Source organism: Temnothorax curvispinosus, unplaced genomic scaffold, assembly GCF_003070985.1.
Source record: "Temnothorax curvispinosus isolate PA1 unplaced genomic scaffold, ASM307098v1 QBEX01008326.1, whole genome shotgun sequence".
In the NCBI taxonomy this organism is placed as follows: domain Eukaryota; kingdom Metazoa; phylum Arthropoda; class Insecta; order Hymenoptera; family Formicidae; genus Temnothorax; species Temnothorax curvispinosus.
The window spans coordinates 186729-210312 of record NW_020218106.1 but is presented as its reverse complement, the minus strand read 5'-3'; the positions used below and the strand labels follow the sequence as shown (position 1 = coordinate 210312).

At 29.8% G+C, this 23584-nt stretch overlaps 1 protein-coding gene across 12 annotated transcripts in view; it reads left to right on the top strand.

Moving 5' to 3' along the window:
* The window catches only part of LOC112457807 (potassium channel subfamily T member 2), a 247764-nt gene that overhangs the window by 193724 nt on the left and 30456 nt on the right, over positions 1-23584 (top strand). For 11 of the 12 annotated variants that reach the window (XM_025021054.1, XM_025021053.1, XM_025021058.1 and 8 more), the window contains 4 exons: positions 2508-2582; positions 4596-4679; positions 4757-4851; positions 21534-21717. In XM_025021054.1, coding sequence (XP_024876822.1) covers positions 2508-2582; positions 4596-4679; positions 4757-4851; positions 21534-21717 — 438 coding nt within the window. The remainder of the gene's footprint in view (positions 1-2507; positions 2583-4595; positions 4680-4756; positions 4852-21533; positions 21718-23584) is intronic. The other variant, XM_025021055.1, reaches the window with a different exon arrangement.

Here is a 23584-nt window from a genome sequence, read left to right as displayed (position 1 = left end):
CTTTTACTTGTTCTTAATAACTTTTATATATTGTAATTTTATATTCATCAATTTTTGGCAATATGACAAACTGCCAGATAAACCTCTGATTTACCTCTATTTTGTGTTGCAAAAATATAGAAAACCGTGTTAAAAGGCCAATACATCACAAGAAAAACGTTGGCAAATGTGGCTAGCGCAAAATTTATTTTCCTCGAAATTCTTTGCTCGTATATACACTATTGTTTTAAGGTGGTCTTTGTGACGCAGCGACGAAATGTTAATTAATGTTCTCTATCTCTGAATTTGTTGTTTGAGAATTACTTGAGTAAAGTAAATCGAATGTGTATTAGGAAACCGAAGTCAAGCTTATCGTCATAAAGAGCAAAGCAGATGTGTATGAGCCGCACATAAATAAAAGTTTATCTACCCGATAGTCGAAGGAAGTTTGAAGAAACCCCTCGTCTCTCAGGGACAGCAGATCCTCTCGTAATCGTTTGTATGAGATCGATAAAATCGCTTGGGGTACAAACACACGAATTTATATATTGATTCACCAGACACACTTTTCCAAAGGAATTTCAGCTTGCTATAGAGCTAAAGTGAAAGATTTGCAACAAAAGTGAGACTCTTGAGTAATCCGAGACATCTTTTAGACTTAGGTAATTTGATACAGGTGACGGTATCTCTCCCAGAGATTTTTATTATAAATTTTTTGCATTAAATAAAAAGGGTTGAAGAAGATAAGAGTAGGATCAATGATCATTTAAAGTACTTTACGCAGTGTTGTTAACTTAATTACATCCGCAGATTTTATCGTTCCCAGTCTATAAAATTGCTATTTCACCTGCAGCTTAAACGTTAAAAAATTTTATATCAAAACATTATACAAAAATTGGAGTGTTTAATTGGTGACTGGTGACTATTAAAGTGCATCGTAAAAAAATACTCTGCACAAAATAATATAATATATGTTAAAAATATAAAAAAATATACATAAAAAATTAACAACAAATAATTTTAAATAGGTCTATTTTTTTCACTAAATTGCAACTAAGTTAATAATTTAATTTGGACAGGATAAAATACATGAACATCTAAAATAATTTTCTAAATAGAAAAAAGAAATACAAAGTAGCATTTTCATAAATTTCATGATTTTATTACATAACGAATATCGCTATTTAAAGCGCTGAAGGTAGAATTTAACGTATATCCCGTCTACATCATGAAGTTGCAGTATAGTATACAGTATATATACACTGTTGATTGCTGTTGAATATTCCGTGATAAAACGAAATGGTAATTAGGAAGTATTTTAAGACGCGACATTATTTAGGACGTTCGCATAAATGAATACTGTTTAAAAATTATTTGCGCTAGTTAAATTTCTTAAGTTGCAATCTATAACAAATTTTTCAAACTGTATTATATCTTACACATAATTATAAAATGCGAAAATATAATAATACATTGAATTAGCGTAGTGAGATGCAGCTGTGCGCGCGACATTCTATTATATATTATGTTGCAAATTCTAAAGAGACCTGGGAAAAATAACATGTTAGTTGGACAATGTGTAATAAAATTAATTTTTTTTTCTTTTAGAAGATTATGTTGTAAATATCTTCATATATAAATGAGGACTGTTTTCTGTTCTTAATTAAGAACGTATACTTGCTACGAATGCAAAACTTTTATCGAGATAAAAAGTCAGTCGTTAACATCAAAGAGATGCATAATGCGATGAAAGGTCGTGGTTTAAGCAAAAATGTAATATGCGCGTCACGTTCTCGGCGAGAGATGTACATCGAGTCAGTCCGGCAAATTTAACGATAAAACGAAGAAGTTCCTGATCTGATTACGCACGTATTCACCTTTTCTGTCTCACGACTAAAGTTAATTACTGCCGGCGCTGATGCGGCAAATGACATTTTTTATGAAGCAATCTAGAAGATATAATTTCCGATTAATCCTCTCGTCTGCAATTTTCTGCACTCTTATACTCAGCGTGTCGTGATTTAAATCATCGTAGAAATCGTTTTGCCGATTAAATATCGAGTATATAGTTTGTAATAAAAATAATAGTAATTAAATAAATAAAAATAAGTTATTGTTTTCGTCTATTATTAGCGATTAATGTGCATAAAACAATGCAGACATGCATAAAATATGTATATCGCGTATATTTTTATTCATAAATTTTCTTAAAATTACAAAATTATAAAATTGATCTGAAATATTTTATTATAAAACTTAAACTTATTGTTAATCGTACAAGATGCTTTATAATAGTAAATATGAATATAAATAGTAATTTTATGAGTGAAAATAGATCGCGAGAATCTCTTAAACTCCTAAATCTCGTAAATTCATAAGTGCATATATTTGTCTTTACAATATTTACAAAATTACTTTAGAAAATGCAGAACAGCGAAGCGCATGTTTAGTTTTGAAATGTTATTCACAGTTCCTACTTTGATAAAATTGTCGCTGGGTGTGTTGAGCTGTCTTCGTAATGTTCACAGGGAAATGTCTGGCAGCAGCTTCTGTCCTTCCATTTCATCCTGGAACTGGTCAACACAATCCCGTTCACAATCACGGTAAGATACGTAAGAGAACACAATCGCTTTCTATTTTTAACACTTATTCTAAATTAGTTCACGAATAGGGCTATAACAATATATTTCTATATGCGCACTCTTGTAATATTTACAAAATTTGTTTGATTGCATATAAACAAATTTTCGGATTGCTAATTTGTACAAAACTTTTTGTAATTATGTATATTCTAAAGTAAATTCAATAAATATATGAAATGGCCTGTAATCTCTTAAAAATGATAACCCAAGCTGCTTAATTTCTCTGATTGCCTGTGATAATTTGTTTCTAATATATTTGTTTTTTAAATTATTTATTTATTAATATAGATAGAGATCTTAGAATCGTAGTAAATAATAATTGACAGTTTTATAATTAAAAGTTAAGATGTTGACACAAAAGTACAATAAAATTTTTAAAGAAATCTTGTATATTGTACATACATATATGTTAAACGTAACTACACTTGCATGAAAATGCAAGAACTTCATTCGCGTCAAGCGTCCAACTATAATGTATCGATTTTTACATGTCCCATAGGGAATAACCTTTATCTCACAGTGGACACAATACGTAACGACATTACGTGCACGGTTATTGTGCTTTGGAATTTAATTAACTTAACCTCATTAATTTTGGATTATGCGGTGACGTTTATGTAGCGTGCAAACTGGATGTACAAGTTCTTAGTTTTACATTTATTTATGAACATCTCGTACCATAAAAATGTGAAAAACGTGCAGTTATAAAAAGAACTAAAGTAATTCTAACACTTTAAAATAGCATTCCAAGAAATCTTGTTAATTAACTTCATATAACATTATAATTGTCTATTTAACACCAACCCAGGTAGCAGAGTGACGTCAAATGACGTATTAATAACGTCTTAATGACGTCTCTAACGTCAATAAAACGTCATTAAGACGTCTTTAGACGTCATTTTGCTACCTGGAAATCATTAAGAAAATATCAATATTGATCAATTGTATTTTTTTCAACATAGGTTAAATAAGGTAAAAAATAATGTCTTGTAATTTGTTATATATTTATCTTTGGTCTCATCTCTTTCTGAATTTTGAAGTATAAACAAAAAATACAAAATATAAAACAAAGTAATTGAATTCTACAGTATTAAGAGAAAATGTGATGAGAAAAATGTTTCAACGATATATATTCAAATTTGCATTAACGATATATACAATTAGATGTATATGAAATTTTAAAATTATAATATATTTTCATTAAAACCAGTACGCAGTCTAGAGTTTAATATTCAAACATATATTCTGTCGTCTAGCATGATGTGGATCTTTGATGCTGCAAAGCAAGCACAATGAGCAAATGTTCATGTTCAAACGTTCAAACCAAGCAGCTGCGTTGATGTTTACTTCATAAATATCTACAACTGCCAAATACTAGACGTAGCATTTATGGTCATTATATTCCTTGCAAATTGTAACACAAATGCTTATTTAACTAATTATTAAATCAATTATTATCCAAAAAAATCAAACATTCCTCAAAAAGCACGTGAAAGAAACGATATAATTCAGAATTGTTTGAAGAATAATTTAAGTTTATATTACACGCACAATAGATATAGGCATGAATAATTTTATTACATATTATAATTTATAATATATATCAAAATATAATTCACTCTTTTTATTTTTTTATTTAATTGTTTAATTGTTCAAAAGAATTTTTACCTGTAAAGTTACATTATTTTTACTTGAAAGTAATAATAATTCAATTTAATTTTTTTTAATAAATAATTTGTTATCTTAAAAACATATTATGCTTTAATTATAACGATTAAATTGAAAGCTATTTTCTTGAGAAACTAGAACATGGCTGAACACGCTGGAACTAATTAGATCCATAATAAATTTACAAACCATTAAAAATGTAGAGTGGTAATTATAATTTATAACAGACAGAATATTATAATATCTTAATAAATCAGGTGGAAGATGGTATATAATTAAAGAGATATCTATATTATGTACTTGCAGTTATTATACCCGCCAATGAGAAATCTGTTCATTCCGGTGTTCCTAAATTGTTGGTTGGCAAAGCACTCTTTGGAAAATATGTTCGTAAGTACCTCATCCAAACTAGCCGTAACTTATGTCAAGCTTAAATCTGATTCGCGGTCAACTTAATTATATTTCAGAACGACTTACACCGAGCAATGCAAAAGTCCCAATCGGCATTAAGTCAACAGCTGATGATCCTTAGTGCTACGTTACTGTGCCTTGTCTTTACTAGGTGAGTGCTTTCAAATAATATTTATTGCACATTTGTATTCTCTCTCTTAAAAAATATATATATTTAAGATATTATAATCCTTTACTTCTTTATTATAAATTATAATTTTTAATATATGACAATTTTAAACTTAAAAATAAACGCTCTTTTTAGTGTGTTTATACAATAAATTTTTCTTAATTATTTTTTATCTTGGCATATTTTGGGCGTCGTGAATGTTTCGAAACTACATGTATTATAATTAACAGAGATAATTATTCGCGAATAGACTTGCAATGAAGTTTGTACTGCTCGCTTTATCCTGCTTATTCGTTCATCAATGATACATTTGCAACAGAATAGTATAAAGTTTCTAGAAAGGGTATTCCTATTGTAAGGAGAATTGATTGAAGAGTATACTCCAATATTCATAAATTTCTAGTCAGTCGTTATTGTGAGTAAGAAGACGTCATTTTTTTATTTGACTGAATAAGTTATTCGAGATTATATATGGGGTATTCTACCCCATAATGGGGTATTCTACCCCATTGAAATTTTCATTTTCACCCTGACCTACTTCAATAATTTTGACCATTTTTTTCCGAGAAGTATTCTGAAAAAGAGAAGACACGTATTTTTTGGTTTGAGCTTGTGATCAATATTTCCGATAGTGTGATTTTTATAAAAATTGAATTTTTCGGTAACTCTATATATACTTTTTAAAACGTTAATATCTTGATAATGTTCAATCCTATCGAAAAACGGTTCGGATAAAATTTGTTCAGTTTAAAATGAATTACACGATGTATATATATTTTTTTTAATTTTTTGGACAGTCTAAAGTTGTATTCAACATTACTCGGACTAAAATAGTCAAAATGCATCCGTTAGTAGCAGATTAATAATATATATCTTGATGTTATGTTGTTACGAAATAAAAAAACACATTTTTTGGTGTCATATTTTATTAACCATAACGAATTTTCTGTACAAAAGCCTGTGTTACGTTTTATAACTAATTCTGCTATAGTACTCGATATCTTCAGTGCATTATCCGAATTGGCAACTGGAAAGTTATCGCTAAAAGATTTCCTTTCGGAAGATATCGAGTATTATAGCTTAATCCTAAAACACAGGTTTTATACAGAAAATTCGTTATGGCTAATAAAATATGACACCAAAAAATTTGTTTTCTTATTTTGTAACAATATAATATCAAGATATATAATATTAATCTGCTACTAACAAATGCATTTTGACTATTTTAGTAATTTTTAATAGAATGTTTACAAATCTTGTTTTTAATTTTAAAAAATGTTGAATTTTACAAAAAATAATTTTTCCTAACGCGAGCGTGAAATGGGCCGCTTTTCGTGCTTGTTTTGAGTGAGCAAAACGATCCATTTCTCCACTAGTTGAAAAATGAAGCCATTTCTCAACTAGTGGAGAAATGAAATTGTAAAACAAGCGCGGCCTGTTTCACGCTCTTGTTAGGAAAAATAGTATGAACAACTCGTGGGAAGAGTGGTCGAGCCCAAATGAGTGTGATGGTCGCACTCGCTTCGCTTGTGCGACCAACTTCACACTCATTCAGAATCGACCACTTTTCCCACTAGTTGTACAATATATTATTTTCCTCTTTAACATCGTATAACACAACTTTAGACTGTCCAAAAATTAAAAAGAATATATACATCATGTAATTCATTTTAAACTGAACAAATTTTATACAAACCGTTTTTCGATAGAATTAAACATTTTCAAGATATTAACGTTTTAAAAAGTAGATATGAGTTACCAAAAAATTCAATTTTTACAAAAATCACATTATCGGAAATATTGATTGTAAGCCCAAACCAAAAAATGTGTTTTCTCTTTTTCAGAATACTTCTCGGAAAAAAATTGTCAAAATTATTGAAGTAGGTCAGTGTGAAAATGCGCATACGCAGAGTGCCCCACATATAAAAAAGCAAAAATGTATTAAAATATATTTAAAAAATTGTTTAATACTATATGTACATAATATGCAGAAATGTATAAAAGAAACATATTAATAGTTGCAATCATAAATTGTTAAGTACTGAAAATTGTTAAATAAATATTAACTATACTATTAATCTTAACCCGTTGAGGTCACATGGGGTCCAATGGACCCCAGGCTTTTTTTTATTTTTTTCTTAAAAGTATACTATTTTGAGAGTAAAACGCACAAAGTTTTTTTACTCTATCTCAAAAAATTTTGATGAATATTTTTGTGAAAAAAAGTCAAATTTCTCGAAAAAAAAATTTTTCTCGCGTTTTTTTTCAACATAAAAAATTTTTTTAAATTATTGGATTATCAAGAGGAAGTCATAAATTAATTCCAGTTCAAGGTTTGAGTCGATACATCAAAAAGAACGCAAATGGAAACTGTTGTGGGGTCCATTGGACCCCATGTGACCTCTACGTTATTTTTAGGAGGTGTGACCTCAACGGGATAATAATTACAAGTATAATATTTTAGGATATTTATGCGTTATAGGGAATCTCTCCGATGGTCTTGACCTTGACATATGTTTTCAAGGTATCACTCTGACAATGAGTAACATACAAAAGATTTTAGCCATTGTTCGTTGTTTATTAAAAAGTTACTAACAAAAAAGTTTGAGAAATATAGCAGTTTGTGTCAGTGCTAAGGGAAGTAATTTGCTGATATGTGTGTATAGGCAGTATACATGTAGGCGAGGAGAGGCGTAGCCCCGCCAGCAGGGGTGGGTGGGCCGGGGTGGACCTCGGTTCGCGTGGAAAGTTAAAAACCCGAACCGTATGCTGTCTAGAGAACCATCCACGCGAAACAAGGTCCATCCCTGTTTACAAGGCGAAACAAGGTCTATTATTGTAAATTTTCAATTTTCCACGCGAAGCGAGATTTAGCCCTATCCACCCCTGCTTGGGAGAGTCAGTATCCCTTCTCTCGCCTGCATGTGTACTGTTTATACACACATATATATCAGCAAATTACTTCCCTTAGTATTGACACAAACTGTTATATTTCTCAGTTACATTTGTTAATAACTTTTTAATAAATAACGAGCGACGGTTAAAACCTATTGAAAGTTACTCAGAAGGGTGATTTATATAATATATGTCAAGATTATAGTCATTAGAGGGGAGGTGCCCTATAATTACCGAGTTTATAAATATCAATTTCGCGTTTATATATAAGAGGACCAAAATAAACCGCGAGGCAATCAACATTTTGCTTCGTTGTTAGATTGAATGATTTATTGTTGCGCGCGATCACTTTCTATTTATTTCAATATTGTTTTATTTGTTCTATTTACCACACGCAAATCTCAATCTGGATCAAATCTTTCTTCTACAAATTTCAAAAAAAGAATTAAAATGTATGAGACAATTCTCGTCGCTACAAAAATATTAAATTTTTAACTCTATACCTACGTAATTTATTATGCGATTTAGAAAAGATCATTTTTATCAATAAATTTTATATTAATCTTACATATAAATTAGTACAATGCATAATAAATAAAATATAAATCGTTTTTAATGAATGAATCTATAATCTGATATCAAATTGTATTAATAAAAATTATTGTTTTCTCAACAAACAACTATTTTAAAAGCCATTTGCACTTCAATATAAGATTATTTTGTATAAAAGATTTTGGTTCCGACTAATTACCTGAAGTTTCTGCTCTGTTTTAAAGTCTATTTGTCGAAATAAAATTAGCATGAGTCCAAATAAGAAGGAACAAACAAGAAAATATAATTTTTGGCATGTTTTAATAATACAAAATATTATGTTGTTACCTCAAGATTTAAGGTGAAAGATTTGTAATCCTACATGCAAACAATCATGAATTGATATTCGCAATGGACTTGATTCGTGACACTGCCGTAATGAAGTTTCCACCCTAGCATTCGCGCGTTATTTAAGTTTACATAACGAACGTATTTCATTTGTCGGCGTGAGGGACTTATTGTATTATCCGAATAACGAGAAAAGTTTTCCAGCCGGAGTACGAGTTCGTATTTACGAATCCAAGTCGTGGATGACTGCGGTTCGTCTTGTTTAATCTTCGAATAAAGTTGTATTTGTAAACGCGACGGCGCAGAGAAAGCTTAGATTGCGGAAATAAATGAATAGTTTGCATGTATGATCTCGTCTGCCATTTTCGTTATATTGCAAATACTTACTTAACTTGAACGCATTTTCTGTAAAGCAGCGTAAACCAAAAAATATCAAAGTATAATGATATAATGATAATGAAATGTCTTACGTTATCTTCATTTATTTGATGAAGAAAATATTTAATAGCCACACAACAGAGAGATTACAATTTAATATATTTATGCAAATATAAAAATTAAATAATAAATTATTAAAATATTAACAGTAAATATATTAAAATAAATAAATTAATAAATACATAAAAATTAATTAATAAATGTATTACAGTATATAAGATATTAATTAACATTTAAGAACTTTTAAAAATCAAATGTCTTTTATGTGTCATTCTACGGCGAGAATAAAAAGTCGCGATGAGCAATTTGCAGCGTGAAAAAAATGTGATTTGATTGAAAAAATTCGCCACGGGTTACTAAAAATTCATATATCGACTGTGCAGGTGCGAAAAAAACAAACGCCTGTCATACGCAGATGGTGGAATTCGTAACATCAATCGTCATCGCATATTGACGTGGAAGTTGCAAACCGCAGATAATTTGCAGCTCCCGGTTCTACAATATGAAAAAAAAATTCTATATAAAAGTTTAAACGCAAACTTTTGAATAAATAAGAATTTGTGTCAGGTATGAAAAAAATAACGATTTGTCACATGCAGCCGGTATAATTTGCAACAATTGTTAGAGTTTTGTTTATACATATCAGGACATTACAAACTGTTGCGAAATATATACACGGAACTACGTTGCATTGTACAATCTTGCTATTTTGAAAAATAAATTGTAGTCCCTTTTCAGATTTTTAAAATTGATTAAAAAATAAAAATATTTATGACATTTACTAAAAACTGACTTATAATAATTATATTTAAGAGATCTAAAATTTAATGTGTTGTCAGAAAAGTATTACGTTAATATAAAAAATGTTAAAAAAATAATAATTTTTAAAATTTTACTATTGCATTTTTCAGCGTTTTTCACGTTTAATATTTATTAGTTACCTTTCTTCAACGTTTATATGATTGTTATGTGATATATATATGGTAAATACGTTTATATGATATATATTATGGTAAATATTACTAATCTTAGGTGTTAGATGCTGTAAATAATCCATAGATATATAGATAGTATAAAAGGTCCTTACGTCATCCGATTATTGTAATAATAATAAGAAACTGGTATTATTAATCTGAAATGTCAATATCATTATGGCATTCAGCATAATGGCACATTACCAGCGATTAAAATAGCAAGATACAGAAACAAGATTGTATTGATCTCTTTGTAATTATTTTGCCTTTTTATGTGGTCATACATGGAGTTTGTATTACACATACTACGTATATGTATACATACATATTTAAAAATGCGATTTGTATGAAAAATGAAGGGACAAAAGTGCGTGGATTTATCTTGGCAAATCAATTTTGTGCGAGTTTAACGTACAGCAGGGAGCAAATCATTGTAACCAGCAGCTGTCCTTCTACAATGTTAGGGACAAATGAGAAAATGACGAAACACGTCTGATCGACCCAGATCGTAATGTGGGACAAGCGTTAATAAATAATCGTACCTCGGCTTGTGCAGATGGATTGGTATCACCATCGATCGCGACGCTTTATTATTTACGGTGTCATTCTAGAGCGGCGCACTTGCTAGCTCGCCCTTGCACGGCCGTATTATCTACGACAAGGACAAGGAGTAAAGTATAGCAGTCGCGACGCTACGACGAATCTGCGTCACAATGCGTCGAAAAAAGTCGTCGCACTTACAGCTGAAATACAGAGAAATAACTAGAGAAAGAATCGAGTAATTCTATGACTATTGGAAGAAGTACATTAGCATTGCTGCTAATTATAGAAATGAGAAATATAAGATTTAAACATTTGTTTGTAATAAGCAATGTAATGCATAATCCGCTGTTTTTTGACATTATTGAGTTTTTAATGTATTTGATTTTTTAAAATTTAATTTTAAAGGGAGAGAGAAAGAAAGAGAAAGAGAGGGAGGAAGAGAGGGAAGGAAGGAGAGACTTTTCTCATTATGTTTATCATTGAATACCCATGACTAAACGGACTGCAATCGCAGGACTCACACAATCTTCTTCGCTTTAAAATGATTAATTATAATTATTGCTTACGTTAGCGAACGAGTCAACGGCTTGACTTTCTGCATGCCACGAACGTAGTATGTATGATAAGCGCTATAGTTTCACGCTATGCGCTATCACATCTGCAGGTTTGATCACTAACCACATACAGATAGCCAGCCACTTTGCGACTAGCTTTTATAATATCCGCATTTTCTTAAATTATCCTGTACGCTTTGGAAATAATGATGCAAAATAACAATTGAATAAAATAAAACTTACGTACTTACAAATTTAAATTTATTATAATATATAATAATAATTATTTTTTTATTATTGTTATTATTTTTTTATTTGTTTTATGAATTGATTTTTTCTTGTTTTTTTTTTATGTTTTGAAAGAATATAAAAGGAATATAATCTTTGTAGCCTCATAACGAATTCCTATTGAGCATTTTATCATATATAATAATTAAATTACAAAATTAAATTTTCTACACACATAATTTCTTTTATGTGTATATTTTTAATTAATTTAATTTTTTAATTTACAATATAATCACGATAAACAGAAAAACCGCTAATATTTTACCTAATTATCCTTCGAAAAATTTTGTTTGAAAAGGTGTCATGAATATATATACAGAGAAAATATCATGCCAGTAACTTTTTCGGGGGAAAATTCTACTGTTATCTTTGTATATATATATATATAAAAAAGGATAAAGAATTTTACTTTATATACCCCAAGGGGCCTTAAAGGGCGTTTTGAAGGGACGTACCCAACCCTAACCTTCAATTCATCCTACTACCTTACTGTTTCCTACTTTCCTACTTTGGACCAACGGTTTAACGTCTCTTCCGAAAGACGGAGCTCAGTTTTCTCCGCATCTGCACAGAAGGGCGCGGTTTTTTTCGGAAAAAATTTCTCCATGATTCATGGCTCTAGTGGACTCGAACCTGGTTCCTCAGATTACGAGTCTGGCGCTCTACCACTAGACCACACCGCCGCCCTTGTATATATATATATAGGAATTCGTTATGAGGCTACAAAGATTATATTCCTTTATAGAATATATTATAGAAAAGCTGCTTAACATAAAATGTTGCATTAAGTAACAATTACACCTTTTACAGCTTTGACGTTTGTGCTGTCGCAGCACTTGTTACTTAAGCAGCTTTTCTTATTATAGCGTCTAATTTTGGTTTCGTTAATTTAACTTTAGATATCATTGCAAACATTATATTTTTTAAATTTGTATAATTAAAGATATAAATATTTTGATTGTGTTTATACGAGATCTTTACACATTAATTATTAATTATTATTACGATTGATATTATTCTGAATAAACAGACGTTATCCGAATTTATTAATGGAATATCTGCTTACATGAATGTAATAAGCTTCCTTCTCAGAATTAATAGAGCAGGCATACAATTGAATTAATTTACATATGTCAAGTACATATTATATTAGTAATTTTGAAATCAAAATGACGTGTACATCTTTTTAGTATAAGTAATATTAAAATTAAAAAAAAAAATAAAATTGTATATACATATATGTATAGATGCTTAAAAATTGTACAGAGAGAGAGAGAGAGAGAGAGAGAGAGAGAAAGTTCTAAATTTTTTATTAGTATTAATTTAAAAAAAAATGCATATTTTGAGGATCTTCAAAATTCTTCTCAATAAAATTTAAAAATTTATTCTGTTGAAATGAAGCAAAGCTCCGAGACACATTTTTTTAACGACTCTCTTTTAATGGACAGTAAAAAATTTATCTCGATTACGTCACTTGTTTCCATGAAATAATGTTCGATTGAATTGGAACCGTCACGTACACATGGACGAGATTCGTTAGTGAAAACGTTGCTAACAAACGACGGCGCTTGGATAGGGAACAATGAAAATTTTTAACGAAAATGCGTGACTTTATTATCCGTTCGTACGCGAAAACGCGACGAATTGACGTACAGAGATGTTGAAAATAAAACGACGGTTTTACTCTCACAGTAATACTTTTCTCACACCTTTGGCGCTTTTTAGAGGCGCGTTTAAATAATTGTAATTATAAAATTGTGTACCTGTAATACATTTATTAATTAATAAATAAATTTATATTAAATTATTATAAATTTCGGTAATCATAGATTTTAATTACCAAAAAGCGTATACATTTTTTAATTTATTAAAACATAGTCATAGAATAAAAGAATAATTGCTAATATTTAATAAATAATTTTAATAATATTTTTTCTTTAAAAACATAATACTATTTTTAAACTAACATTACTGTTGCAATAATTGAATAAATATTTGGTAAAAGATGAATGCAGACATCATATCAATAAATCATGCAGAGTGTATATCATCAGAAAATAATAATTAAACAAAAAATAATGTTTTAATTTATATTAATAAATAGTAAAAATTAATAAATAATGATAATTTGTTGTATAATTATAAAAATAATTTATTGCATATTTATGAAATTATATTTTTAATAAATGACAAAAGTTGTAAGTCAATTTGATCATGCATAAAACATATTTGCAATGAAATAGGCTGTGTATTTACGATACTATACATACGGTATTTAGTATCCTAGTGAAATATATAAAATAGCATCGATCCATTTGTTGTTAATTAACGTACGATGGGGCACGCTCGACTGTCACGACACGTCGAACGGAAGCACGATGATGCGATGGAGTAGGTAGATAAAGGAAGGGAGGAAAAATGAACAAGGTGCACAAATATATACATCGATATATACAATAGATATAGAAACGGGGCCGCATGCATAATGGATAACAGGCCGTTTATAAACGCCGACTAGTTTATACTAGGCGATGGATTCTTCACAATATCGGGTTCAATCTCTTCCTTTTCTTGCACCGCGCGCCGTTACATCAATTTTGTTACGATCGAAGAATCGTTTTATCGAGGATGTCGTTTTATCTTGCTTCGAGTGGTCAGGCTAATTGTGCATTCGTTTCGTTACGGCAAGAAATTGCCGAATAAAAAATTGCTGATTAAAAGAAAGGTGCTTTTTATCGACTAACATAAATCTGTTTACTCAAATCAAAAGTCGACGTCGGATTGATTAAGATGCAACCAAAAATCGTTATGCTAATTCCGATTGGTTTGTTGCTAATGGGTATAGTCACGCTCTAATTGATTTAATAAAGAAAAATTTATTAATTGAAAGTTTTGGATAAACTTCCGAAAATCACTCACATCCTATTTATATATTCTTCGGTGAAAATGTTTTAAATAACCTTAAAATGAATATCGTTAAATGGACTTTTATTGACAAAAAAGTTTAAAGCCACATAATATTTGAAAAATCTTTTATTCAAAATTTTAATTAGCATTATTTAGCATAGGTACATAAAATATATAAAATAGATTATTAATGTTCACCTGTTTTGATGTTTGTATATATGTATTTTATTCAAAATGTCTCGAATAACAATGAAAAATGCTTTATTATCAAAGTTAACAGTCCTTTTTTTAATATAATATTGACTATATATGGTCATATATGATTATATGTATTTACATATATATAATATCATTATATACATATGATTATATATGATTATATATAATTATATATGATCATATAGAGACAAAATTCATATATAATTGCATTATATATACTCATATATATATTTATATATAATTATATGTGTACCTATATACAAAACTGATAAAGGATGGCTATGAGAGTCAGACGCAGTTATCGGTGCGTAAAAGATCCAATTTACTGATTTATTCAACAGTGTATATATTCGTACGTTTTGGCTCGGGATTGAGCCATCTTCAGCAAAATATACAAAAATTAATTAATAATTGCTCTCCTTCTCCATTCTTATTCAATGAGTTTCACGATTAAAAGATCCAAAAACAACATTGACTATCGAATTGAATTAAGATAATGTGATGTCCAAAGGTCCTTAAAATGAATTTAAAGAACTATGTGTGTGTTGACGCGTTCCTTACAGCCAGCGTAGATTCAATCAAAAAATGAACATTGGTAGCCTAATAATAATATTTTTTATGTAAATTTTATATACTGTTTCCAACTTTAAATAAATTGCGCGCCGACTATTTGTCAGTCTTAAAACACAGCCTTTTGTTGGAACAGTAAATTCACATACTTAAATCAATAATTGGTTTAAATTTTGACGTTAATAAGCATCTTTCTTTTTAAATCTCTACAAAGAATTTATTGCAAAAAATATCATTCTAGCCAGAGTTCGAACCTGGACTTTCTTACAATCTGTGACTGGCGTCTTTACCAATTCACTGACAAGGCAAAAGTTAAATTAATTTTTTATTTAAGTATGTGGATTTACTGTTCCAACAAAAGGCTGTGTTTTACTGACAATGAGTTAGAAAAAGTATATAAAATTTACACAGAAAATATTATTATTAGACTATCAAGATCCAATCTGACCGAAAGTGGCATCTTCTCTAATTAACCCTCAGGGTACAGACTATAAAAAAGTTACGTTCCGTACAAACATGGGTTAGTCTAACTCGGCGACTTTGATTGACTGTATATCGGGCTGTAATTTGTCAATTAAAACAAATTTTTTTTCTTTGGATCGGAAATTTTCTCAAAAATACAATGGCGTTGATAGATTTATTACATTACTTGTTTAAACAAAGATACATTTAAAAATGTAAACCATTCTCAAAAAATTTTCATAAAAATTCACTTTTTCTTTTAAATTGCATAACTTTATGAAAAAAAAGATATCGACATTTTTTAAGTCGCATTTGAAAGCTAAAAAGTTGTTCTTTGAAATGGCTGAATTCGTTTTTTGATCTATTCCAAAAAGTATTTTTTTTTTTAACTATGAAAATACCCGTTTTTTTGCGATAGCGATATAACGTTACTTGCTTGATTTATCGTAATAACGCAAAAAAAAAATATCTTAAAGTAAAAATAGTTTTTTTGGATGTTGTTAATTAGTATAATATCCCTAGACAGACTCACTGGGGTATACGGGACCCCACGCGAAATTCAAATTGAGCTCCTGCCTTAGGAAGGTTAGTTTTCATACCGAGACCTTAACCATAATTCAGTTTAGTCATCCGGCAATCGACCTCTGTGATTCAGCGAGTGCGTTAGAACTGTGCAGCAGCTATGACCAAAAAAGAAAATCGTTTGGGGTATCGTAGACCCCAGTGAGTCATTTACGCTCGACATTTACCACAGTAAAGTATATTTCAGATTTTTTGTAAAAATCGATAACGAAAAATTATACACTTTATAGCACTCCCCGGAAAATTCTACCCCTGTTTCATATATAATTGTTTAAAATTCGGTCAATTATTTCATTTTTGCTGTTCTTGCACAGCAACTGATTAAAACTTTTTAAAGTTTTTGTGGAGTTAATTTTACTATTTCCATATACTTTTATAACTTTTGACTACCTTTCAAATAAATAATAATCGACAGAATCTGTTTTACTTTCCATTTCTTGCGATTTTTCCCATCCGGCAGTTTTTCGTCATTTCTTCTACTTCAGATGTTCAAAGAAATATGTTTTTTTTAAGAAACGAAAAAATCGCTTACATGCCCTTGAAGGTTGTCTATTAGCCCAGTAAAATGACTCGAAATTTGTCGATTTGGAGGAAATAATACTGACTGGGCTGAAACTTTGTAAACAGGCTTGTTTTAGGATACTATTCAACATATTAAAAGTCCCCACGTGTAGACGCTACGTTGCGGGCAGGAGAGGGTCCAAAAAGTCCAAAAAATTAGTTTTTCGCAAATAACTCGGAAAATATCAACTTTACGGATATTTATGTAGATATCAAAATTGTAGCTTACAAAATTCCGCACAATTTCGTTTTTTATTCAAGTCTGTACGACCAAATAAAGCAGAGATAGAATTTTTTTAAACACCAGTAGTTTTACGACGCAACGAAAACGCGTACGTGCTTCGCGCATTTTTTGCCAATATCTCGAAAATGGACTTTCGAATCGAAAAATGTTTTAAATAAAAGTTGTAGAGAATCTAATTACGAACAATTTCGTGTTTTATTCGTTTCTGTACAGTGAAAAATCGAGGAAATATGAATATTTAAATAATTTATAACCGCCATAGAAGAGATACGATGGAAATTAGTTGTTAGTCTTCTTCTTCTTCTTCTTCATTTGCACTATTTGAATAGTCTTCATCCGATTCGGAATCACTCATTTCGTCAGATACGAACATATTTAGGGAGCTGTTCTGTTTGCAATTAGCACAGAGGTCAGAACATCTTAACCCTGCCTTTTTGCAGCCACATGACCTGGTGCAATTTGATTTGCATTAACATGCTATTAATTTAAGAAAAAAAAATAAAATTAAAAAATTAATAAATTAATAAACAAAATTAAAAATAAATAGTAAATAATAAATAAATAATAATAATAATAAATAATAAATAATAATAATAATATTAATAATAATAATAATAATAAATAATAAATTAATTTTTTTACATAAAAAATATCTGTCACACTTTAAATTCGTTTTTTCTTATTCAGAAATTCTTTTTCTAGCATTCTTTAAGTCCTTAAAGTCCTTCTGTACCATTTAAAAATTACCAAATTTGCGGCGACGAAATTAAGTATTCTTATTTAATTAATAATTATCTCATATTTTTTTCTCATTCGCACTACTTTTAGCTTTAATTTGCGTGTTTGATCATTAAGCTTCGTCAATTTGTTCGTGAGTTATGATTTTTTAAATAAAACGAGTCGTAACGTGTTTGCCACACTGCGCGCCGCATACCGACTTCGGACTCTTCTCAATCTTTAATACCTATGTACAGTACTATCGGTCCTAAAAATATCGGCCTAGTACCAAACGATTCAGAAAGACCCCAGGAATAACTTCTGACACTTCAATAGGTACAGAAAAATGTTAAGGACACGTTTTTTCATCATTTCAGGCGACTCATAGTGATGATCTGCTACATACGTAAACTTACCTGTCTTTTGAAACGCCAGTTTCCCATCACAATGCATTCAAAATTACATGTCATAAACTCTATTTTATAGGAAATTTTGTCAGCTTTAATTTCGGTCTCTTGAAGTTTTTTTGTAAAGTTAATAGAAACGGAGATATTTACAAAAAAAGGAATAATAATGCAATTTTTCCACAATTTATCAAAAATACAGCAATATTCATGAACATTTTTTTTAAATAAAACATACTTTGCGAAGGACTTATACTACTCCAGCACGTTCATATATATATGAAGTAATGAAAACAAGGTAAAATAAATTTTTGAAAAATTATTATCCATATATTTTTGGACTAAAATGTTAATTTAACAAAAATTGATTTTTTTTCTTCAATATTTAAACGCCTGTAATTCATCAACGTTTCAATGAAAAAAGGTCTACGACGTCTCATTTTAAAGATAATTAAAATATCTTCAAGAAAAATACATAACATTACTGCCTCCAACCAATTAGAAAAAGTTATTTTACAAAATGCACTAAAAAATGACATTTTTTCATGTTTTTTGCTCTTAACTTTAAGCTATCTTTACCAAAATGAATTCATGCATACATCAACATGTTCAAAATTTTATTCTCTTTAACTTTCATTATACATACTATATGTGTACGACCTATACTTTTAGAGTTAATACTGATTTTTACATGCAAAACATCCACTATCAACATAAAATAAAATTGTCTTTTAATTAATAACTCGGCGAATTTGGACCGTACAAAAATGAATAAAAAACGAAATTGTTCGTAATTAGATTCTCTACTACTTTTATTTAAAACATTTTTCGATTCAAGAGTCCATTTTTGAGATATTAGCGAAAAATGCGCGACGCGCGTACGCGTTTTTGTTGCATTGCAAAACTACCGATGTTTAAAAAAATTCTATCTCTGCTCCATTTGGTCGTACAGACTTGAATAAAAAACGAAATTGTGCGGAATTTTGTAAGCTACAATTTTGATATCTACATAAATATCCGTAAAGTTGATATTTTCCGAGTTATTTGCGAAAAACTAATTTTTTGGACCTTTTGGACCCTCCCCTGCCCGCAACGTAGCGTCTACACGTGGGGACTTTTAATATGTTAAATAGTACCCTAAAACAAGCCTGTTTACAAAGTTTCAGCCCAGTCAGTATTATTTCCTCCAAATTTTGTCATTTTACTGGGCTATATTCGTTTTTCAAAATCCGTTGGAAATTTTAAAATCGGTGAATTTTATGAAAAACTACAGCATTTTTTATAAAAATAGTCATTTCAGCCCAATTTTTGGTTCTTTTTCTTGTTTTTCGAAATTTTTTTACTGGTTTTTTGTTACTATCGCAAATTGATGACTACTATCGTTTTCCCTATTAAACAACAAACAAAATTATCTATTATAAAGTTTTCTAAGAACATTCTGGAAATATTATACACGCGGTACAATTTTGGGGTTATTAAGACCCCAGTGAGTCATTCACGTATGAGAAAAATAAGTGAGTCTGTCTAGGGATATAAATAAATAACAAAAATTGAAATAATATTAACATGCATGCACGGATACGTTATGCTGGTATGCTACTACAGAGCATCATTTTGAGGTTAGAATGCACAAAAGTATATTAAAAATAGTAAATTATACATACCAGAATACAAAAAAAAACACTTTACTGCAGCAAATACTCGAAAAACACAAATTTTTTTTTTAAACACGGATTTTGTAACGTTCCGTACGGACTGGGTGTAGGCTGCGTTCGGGGAGCGCGCTATTAGCGCTATTTGCTTTTGCTTATTCTATCCTTGTTTTATACCTGATGAGCGATAAAGATAGAATGATGCAATAGCGCTAATAGCGTGCTCCCTGAAGGTAACCGTAGACTACCCGAGTTCAATTTTCAAAATCGTATAACTTGATCACCAAGCGTAGACTGACGCTGCCCCTTGGCGCTCACATACCTCAAAGATTTTTCCCCCCCGCCCCGGTACGGACCCCTACCATTCACTTCCTTTAAAATGGCGCTACTTTCAAAATTCGCTCGGGTTACGCTAACCCAGTGCGTATCCTGAGGGTTAATATAAGATTCATAGTATCAGTCCTGTTTTACTTATTAAAAAAGAATTATTTTTTAAGTCAATATATGGCGATTTCTTTTTAATTAAATAATTAATGCATTCGTGTATGTTTTTCTGCAAACTATGTAATAGAAAATGATGAGGATTTTATATAATATAATTATAACACAATATGTGTTTGATAACAGTAAAACATATGTGTAATAATCTATATTATATCTATATACCTATATATATAATCAAATGTTCTCTGACTGACTCATCAATGCCCAGCCCAAACCTCTAAACCTAGAAACATGAAACTCTGGGAGTATATTCCTTTTATGACGTAAGCACTCACTAAGAAGGAATTTCTGGAAATTCGAACCTAACAAGGTGAAAAGGAGTAAAATATGTTTGTACGAATTTCTCGACGAGCAACGCCGAACAGCTCAAGCTAGTTTGGAGCAACTTTTTTTTTCATTTCACGAATAGCATATATACTTGCAGGAAGGTAAAATAAGATACCTGTTAAAATTTTAGCCCTTAATATTAATATTAACAGGTCGCTCATCGCGATTTTTTATTTTTCATTTAGTAAAATAGAAAAAATTTTATAACTATCTAACAAACAGTAATACAGCATTGCGCCACATAGATTTTCCGTAGTAAATTTACCGCTCTACAAAAAAGATCTCTTATCATTTTTTCATAAATTCAACCGTTCAAAAGATATTCAAAGTTAAAGTTTGATAAATTTTATAAAAATTGTTTTTGCTTCTTATGAATGTTGTATCATATCAACTTTCAAAAATTATGAAATAATCAATACATATTTTTGTAGAAAATTTAACGATCTACAAAAAAGGTCTCTTATGTTTTTTTTGTATATACATATATACATATATATATATATATGTATATATGTATATATATTAGAAAATTGAAAGAGATCTATTACATCAAAAAAATTATAAAAATCTATAAATATATGTCTTTATATCCAAACAATATAATACTCAGTCTCTTAAAATTTATTATTCCGCAATTATATGTAAACAATGACAAAAAGAATTATCTTGAAACGTTAATGGTTCAAATTATGGTTTGTGTGTACTCTCTCAAGTGAATGACTGTAAACTCCTGATTCTCAATGGCTTGTAATTTAAATGCAGGAGACATCGTTTGCAATGCGGCGCGACTATAGAAAGCGTAAATTACGTTAGTAGTATACAGTTATAAACGACGTAGATTTACGTCGGACGCATGTAAAATATGACTAGAACTGTCCCGACTATCCATTTTCGTGGCAATCAACGATTAATCGTAAGGCGATCCGATGAATTTTCCATTTTAGCGTATGCGGGATCCAACACTTTCAGAGAGCGGGGCACAGGCATTTGAATCTATTTCAAAGTACATACTATGTTGTGGTAACGTTCTCCACTGTGGGTTACGGAGATTTCGTGCCGGACATTTGGCCTTCGCAACTTTACATGGTCATTATGATCTGCGTGGCTCTTATAGTTTTACCAACACAGGTATGTACACACATTATCTATATATTTATAACAATATATACATTAAAAGATATTTTACAGGTTTTAAACATAATATATATATATAAATTTTACTATAGTTTGATATATTTGTATTTACAAGTATAAAATAGATTGATAGAAGATGTATTATATTTAACTGGATACAGTTTTAATTTCTCTAATCTTTACTTATTGTTAGTCTTATATATTCGATTATTAATAAACTAGATTAAAAAGGATATTAATAAAATCTAATTAAATTCTTTTATCCATGATATGTTAAATCTTAATTTACTGATTGATTTGAAAACGTAAAAGGTATTATGTGTATTGCGTATAATTTAAACTTAAAAAAAAATATGTGTAGACAATATTCATGATTAATTATATTACACAATCATGATTATATCTCAATACAATAAACAATACTTATGATTGATTCTATCAATACAATATTGTTTTCAAAAAAACCTATAATGTCCTAAAAAGTTTGCGTAAAGGTGTAGCGCTACACTAAACTTGTATTCATCTCGTTTAATGTGCGTCAGTTGTGGTCATTACAGTGATGTTCGCCTCATAGACTTCTTTTATAGACGTTATTTTCAAGTCACGCTGTAGGGAAGCCGTAAATGTACCGAAACAAGACTCGTCTCACCGACCATATTGCCGCGCAATTGACCTTTGTCGTTTTACGAATATTTATTATTCCGGTCGTTAGGGATATAACGCTTTTATTTCTTATAGGTATGTGCGAAAAATGTGCGTCGACCAGAGATTAAGTCCCATGCATGCTTTATTGTAAAAATAAGTTTGATTACACAGAAAATATCCGATATATAGATTATTGAAATATAGGAATTAGAAGTGAGGATATTGTTTAATGAACTTGTAGTTAATTTTTTTCTAATTAAGATTTTAATGAGAAAATAATTATAGAATTAGTTTATAAAAAAAATGAAAAATCTCTTTTTAGTTAAAATTTAATAAGAAATAAATATTAGATTTATTATTAACATTAATTTTTATATTATTAATGTCAAAATTATTATATTTAATGCAAAATCCAATTATGTTAGGATAATAAGAGAAGTAAAGCATTTAAATTAAACTCGTTCCAGAGTGTATCACTATTTTTTAAATGTACGTATTATTATTTGTCACTTTATATTGTTGACAGCATCAATGTTGTTCGCGTTTTCTCTTTTCTCTAAAGAATCTGGGATTGGATCACATGAAAAGACAGGGTTATTGATCTGACTACACGTAGTAACAAAGATTTGTGTATACTCCAGGATGTGCGTTACCGTGGCAACTTTTCTTTTGCAATTGATTGTTATAGATACCAAGAAAACTTTATATTATGAACCTTTCACATTATTGTACGTCGAAATCTCGTTAGGCATGTTACCCGCGAATATTACTTCATAACATGTTATATATTGTGCGCTATATAAGAAATCGTGCTTCCCCGGAGATACTTTCTTTGTAACTTTAAATATATTACAGTGCGCTAGCAAAAGCTTCTTCTTACGTAATAAAAGTGAAAGTTAAGTAAAATAATAATTTAGGACTCTCAAAATTGGAAATTTGTAATAGGATGGCTATGAGAGTCAAACGCAGTTGTCTGTGCGTAGATGATCAGAATCACTGATTTATTTCAAACTCATTTCAAATGCAATACAATCGAACGTTTCAGCTTATAGATCGAGCCATCTTCAGCGATATCAAACGATGAATAAAATTAAAATATTGCACAGTTCTCCATTCCAAAGTGGTAAGTTTCCTGCTTGAAGATTTCAAGAAACGACATTGAAAAAGACTACTAGATCCATATCTGTAAAAATAGTTCCCTTATTACACCAAGTAT